The following is a 5564-nucleotide window of genomic DNA, read 5'->3' on the forward strand; positions in this document are numbered from 1 at the left end:
TCTCTTTCTCTGGGTTTGATACAATAGATAGAATAAGACTAGTGGAAAAATTATATCAGTTTTGTACCGGGGTATAGTATATAGTTATGTAGGTGTGATGTTAAAAATAGAAATACAGAAGGAGTAATGTTATATGTTAGGGATGATATTAAATTTAGGATAGGTGATAAGAAAAAGATAGTGTCAAACTGTTGATTGCGAAAGAATTTGTCTAAAGGTGTGACAGCAGTAGAGTGTCATTCGCCGAGTGAGTCAAATGGCGATTTTGTGAGATATCTGGAGGATACGGTTGAAGATTTAATAATAAAGTATAACTGTATAGTGATAGGGGACTTTAATATAGGTATAGTCGAGCGATGATAGAATTAATTTTTTCGAATAAGGAATTAAAGGGACAAGTGAATGAGTAACCTATAATAACGGACCATGCATGGCTAATAGTGGAATTTAATATAAATAAAAAGAGAAATAAATATAAAAAATTTAACATCGATAATGTAGATTTGGACAGGGTAGAACATTTATGTGATAGGATAGAAATAGTAGGAAATGTGAGTATGCGAAAGAAACAAGTGAATGAGAAACATAAAATAACGAACCATGCATGTCTTAAAGTAGAATTTAATATGAATAAAAAAAGAGATAAATATAAAGAAGTTAATTGTACCTCATGTAGAGAATTTAATTTAAGGAAAAACGTGTACCTCATGTAGAGGACATAATTTAAGAAAAAAACCGAGTTATGTAAATAGCTGAGAAGGCTAATAAAGCTCAATCAATCAATCAATCAATCTCTCTCTCTCTCTCTCTCTCTCTCTCTCTCTCTTTCTCTCTCTCTCTCTTTCTCCCTCTCCCTCTCCCTCTCCCTCTCCCTCTCCACGCTCACGAGAACTGCATTTCGCACAAAAGTCATCGAAGCCTCGTACGACAGGTAGGCGGCGAACACAAAACGCTGACGTGTGAAAGTGACGAGTGAATTAACTGTCTCTGCCGATATTAGCAGAATGAACGAGGAATACGCCGAGTATCGATGTTCGACATGTAAGAAGGCGATAAAAACGTAGGTGATCGCATGCAAGTCCTGTGCTAAGCTTTTCTACCATCCAGGTTGTGTATCTAAAAAATTTATGATAGAAACCGCGAATTGGTGTCGTATCCTGGCCCATTCGAGAAGTTCATTATTAGTGACGGTAATAAATTAGTTGATATAAATAAAGCAGCGGCATTGACAGGAAGAACAACGGGACCTGCAAAAATGAGTCCGGCGACAAGCAGCGGGAATAAAGTGAGACACGAGTGGAGCAGGGGATATCGATAGAAAAATAGATATGCTTGTAAGAACAGTGAAAGAATTAAAAGATGAGACAGCATGTAAAAAGAAGATCAAGTCAATGATAAAAGAAATAGTCCGTGAGGAGATGGGAGGCTTTAAACAGGAATTAGAAGAATTAAGAAAAATGTGGATGCAAGGGGCATATGGACAATCTGGTGGAGCGTCAAGAAAATATAGCGACATGATTAAAGGAGGAAGGAGGAAAAAATCTTGATTATAAAACCAAAAGTACAAGAGAGTAAAATTACGAAGAAAACAATTAAAAATAAAATTGATATAACCAAGATGGAAATAGGAATTACCAAATTAAGAAAGGGAGGTAAAGGGACAGTGATCTTAAGATGTGAGACGGAAGAAGAGAAGGAAAAGCTAAAGGCGACGGTACAAGCGGCAATGGGTGAGGAGGTCAAGATCTCGAAGCCACAGAAGAGGAAACTTAAGATTAAAATAATTAATGTTGGTGGAGAGGAAATGAAAATGGAGGATGATAAATTAATAGATACAATCAAGAAACAGAATAGAATTGGCAAAAAATTCTGTATGCACTTAGTGAAGAAAATATTAAGAGGAAAAAATAAGGATATTGAGCAAGGATCCGTAATAATTGAAGTAGACGAAAGCACTCATAAATCACTAATAAACAGAGTAAAAATAAATTTAGGATGGCGAAAGTGTTCTATATTTAATTATATTAGTGTTAGAAGATGTTTTAAATGCTGGGGCTATTATCATATTGCCAAAAATTGCACGAGACAGGAAACATGCTATAAATGTGCAGGAAATCATAAGGCGAATGAATGTACGACGGCATAGAAGGTGTGTAAACTGTATCTATAAAGACGGAATTCCACTGAGGCAACACTAAGCGACATGTAGTATGCCACATGTCATCTAGTGTCGCCTATTTTTGATGCGCGATTTCAAACCGTGCCACAAACTCGATGTCGCACGAGAAATTTGTCGCCCAATGTCGTATGCGCCTTGTCATTTGTGTTTGTAGTATGCGGCTTAATCAATTTCATTGAAGCAACATCAGTATCGTGCGCCATGTCATTGGAAACGGTAGCAGCAGCTGCTTATTTGGTAATAGCGTTAAGTGGCAAAAGAAAAAAACGAAGGAAACCAAGGTGGTGGAGAAGAGAACTATTTATTGGGAGTCGAAAATCTGAAAATAAATTTTTAAATAAATTGGTTGCGGACGATAGCGCTTTATTTAAAAACATTATGCGGATGAGTAGAGAAGATTTTGAATTTTTGCTGAATTTGGTTACACCGATTATAAGAAAATCGGACACCAACTTTCGTGATGCAATACCGGCTGATGTGAGATTATTATTGACATTGAGATATTTAGCCACCGGCGACAGCTATCCTTTACTTATGTATCTGTTCCGGATCTCTGAGACAAGTATTTCACGAATTATTCCAGAAGTATGCAGAGTTTTGATCAACGTTCTACGTAATTTTGCAAAGGTAAGAATTAAATTTATTATTATTAGACGTACCAATTCTAATTATTCCATTGATTTGTCACTATTTTATTATTTATGCAAAAAATCACAAATTATCGTTTATATTGTCCATATTTAAATACTCAGTCAACATGTGAAAAGCCGGAATTTCTTGTTGTGTATTGTCGGTAGCCTCAGAAATCTTTGAGTAAAGTGAAGAGGGAGGGCGTGTTCTATCGCTACTTTCCTTATAATAATGAGAATTAGAAGTACTGGAAAAATTCTCATTATTGAATTTACCCATTGCCGCGTTAAATAATATATTATTCAATAGATGCTTTATAATAGTTTGTACTCTAGGCGTAAGCTTTCGCAGTTCATTTCCAACATGTTCTCCGTACGTTGCACACTCATCTCTTTGAACTGCACGTTTTAGAATAGCATACGCTTCTTCTTCACGATGTGAGGGGGATGCCGAATGCTGTTTCCTCATTTTTTTTATTACGGGAAAAAAAAGTTTGACTTCCTTCTCCATTGTTCGATCGTTTATTCCTATCACGTTGATTGTGAGATTCATCGAGTGTTGCTTGAGTATCTTGAGTATCTGCAGTATTTTGAATATCTTGAGTATCTGAAACTAAGTCATCTTCTTCCTACAAAAATAAAAATAACATACTAATATCAAATACAATACTGGAGTATAAATATAATCACTAACTAAATAAACCAAAATTGCTATTGCATTTTTCCAGATTCCTTGCACAGAAGACGAGTGGAGGAAGATTGCAAAAGATTTTGAAGTTTCGTGGAAATATCCACACTGTGTCGGAGCTTGTGACGGAAAACACATCGTGATCCAAAACCCAAAAAACAGTGGCAGTAATTTTTTTAACTACAAAGGAACCTTCAGCATTGTTTTGATGGCCATTGCAGACGCCAACTATTGTTTTACGTACGCCGATATTGGTTGTCAAAGCAGAATTTCAGACGGAGGAGTGTTTCGTGAAACAACGTTTTACAAAAAAAGGTCGAAAAACAATCTGGGATTACCACCCCATGAACCTCTTCCTGGAAGTAATAAGTTATCGCCCTATGTTCTAGTGGCGGATGATGCGTTTCCCTTGCAGATACACATTATGAAACCTTTTCCCGGCTACCATGAGAAGGGCTCTTGTAAGAGACATTACAACTATAGACTTTCACGTGCTCGCAGAGTAGTGGAAAACGCTTTTGGATTGTTAGCATCAGTCTTTCGTGTCTTTAGAAGACCAAAAATGTTAAATGTGGAAAATGCTGAGATTATCACAACGGCATGCATTTATCTGCATAACTTTTTGAGAAAAAGTACAACTTCGAAAGCACTATATTCACCTCAAGGAACTTTTGATACTGACACACGAGATGGAAACATTATTCCGGGATCATGGAGGTCAATAACGCAAGACGACATTGGTATGAAGAATTTAAAACGCGGTAGAGCACGGAGGTCAACTTTGGAAGCCAAAGAAGTGAGGGACGAATTTATGAGGTACTTTACATCAGACGAAGGACATGTACCGTGGCAAGATCATTACTGATAATTTAATGAAGTTGTAATAAAATAAAATACAAAGAAATAAATATATATAAACTTACCTCAGAATTTTTTTCATCACTCATAGTTGACATGGTTTTTCTTGGTACATCAACATCTAACAAGAAACTCAATAGTTCATAGGCAAACCATTTTCCCTTCTTAGGGGATAAACCACTTTTCTTTAAGTTTTGCAATTTTTTTCGTTCGCGATGGAAAGCTGTCCGCAAATTCTTAATTTTCTTTTTATTTCGAAAACACTGCAATTGTATTTACTTGCGAGCTGCTTTAGCTTGTCATTTTTCAACGTGTTATTTTTATAATCGGAACTTTTGTTGTCCCATAATTCCGGCAAATTATGATAATCTTCAATAAATAATGTGGTTTTCTCGATATTCCACTCCATGTCGCTTGCTACAAGCCGCACCGATCCATTGACTGTCGGATAACTGGCGACATCTTTCAACAATCTGAATTTTGTTGAAAGATGGCACATGCAACCGGCAACACCAATCATAGTGTAGCATGCTACACTGTCGCATGCTACATGAAGCTTTATGTTGCTTCGGTTGAAAGACTCCATGTCGCATTGCGTCATTGCCGCATGCGACATGTTGCCCAAATGTTGACTCAGTGGAATTCCGCCTTATAAGAATCAGACGTACAACTTGAAGATAAATGTTGAACACGAGACGTTGGATTCGGAATGTCCGACATTTAAGAAAGTATTGGAGGAGGAGAAAAAAAGAGCCGGCTGGGAAGATGCAAAATAGCAACCACAGGAAGAAGCGGAATTACTCTGATATACGAATGCACAAAGCTTATTGGTGGATAAGGACAAAATTCAACATCAGATTATGAAGAGGGTGAATCCTGCGATTCTAGCATTATCCAAAACTAGATTGACTGTAGAAATTGAGGATAGTAAGATCAATGTACCGGGGTATAGTATAGTTAGATGTGATGCTGAAAATAGAAATACAGGAGGAGTACTGTTAGAGATGATATTAAATTTAGGATAATTTAAAAGAAAAAATCAGTGTCAAACTGTTGGTGCGTGGTGGTAGAAATGAGAAAAAATTTGTATAAAGCTATAATAGCAGTAGTGTATCATTCGCCGAGTGCGTCAAATGGCGATTTCGTGAGATTTTTGGAAGATACGGTAGAAAATTTAATAATAAAGTATGACTATATAGTGATAGGGGAC

General features: G+C 36.6%; 1 protein-coding gene across 3 annotated transcripts in view; it reads left to right on the forward strand.

Moving 5' to 3' along the window:
• LOC112454723 overlaps positions 1-4438 on the forward strand; it is a 6816-nt gene extending 2378 nt beyond the window's left edge. The window contains exons 1-3 of one of the 3 annotated variants that reach the window (XM_025016271.1): positions 811-2806; positions 3537-3811; positions 3886-4438. In XM_025016271.1, the coding sequence (XP_024872039.1) occupies positions 2381-2806; positions 3537-3811; positions 3886-3895 (711 nt within the window). In that variant the 5' untranslated portion in view covers positions 811-2380 and the 3' untranslated portion in view covers positions 3896-4438. Of the gene's footprint in view, positions 1-810; positions 2807-3536 lie in introns of those variants that run through there. The other 2 variants (XM_025016269.1, XM_025016270.1) reach the window with 2 other exon arrangements.
• Positions 4439-5564: the final 1126 nt, after the last annotated feature.

The sequence above is a fragment of the Temnothorax curvispinosus genome, unplaced genomic scaffold (genome assembly GCF_003070985.1).
Source record: "Temnothorax curvispinosus isolate PA1 unplaced genomic scaffold, ASM307098v1 QBEX01005282.1, whole genome shotgun sequence".
In the NCBI taxonomy this organism is placed as follows: Eukaryota; Metazoa; Arthropoda; class Insecta; order Hymenoptera; family Formicidae; genus Temnothorax; species Temnothorax curvispinosus.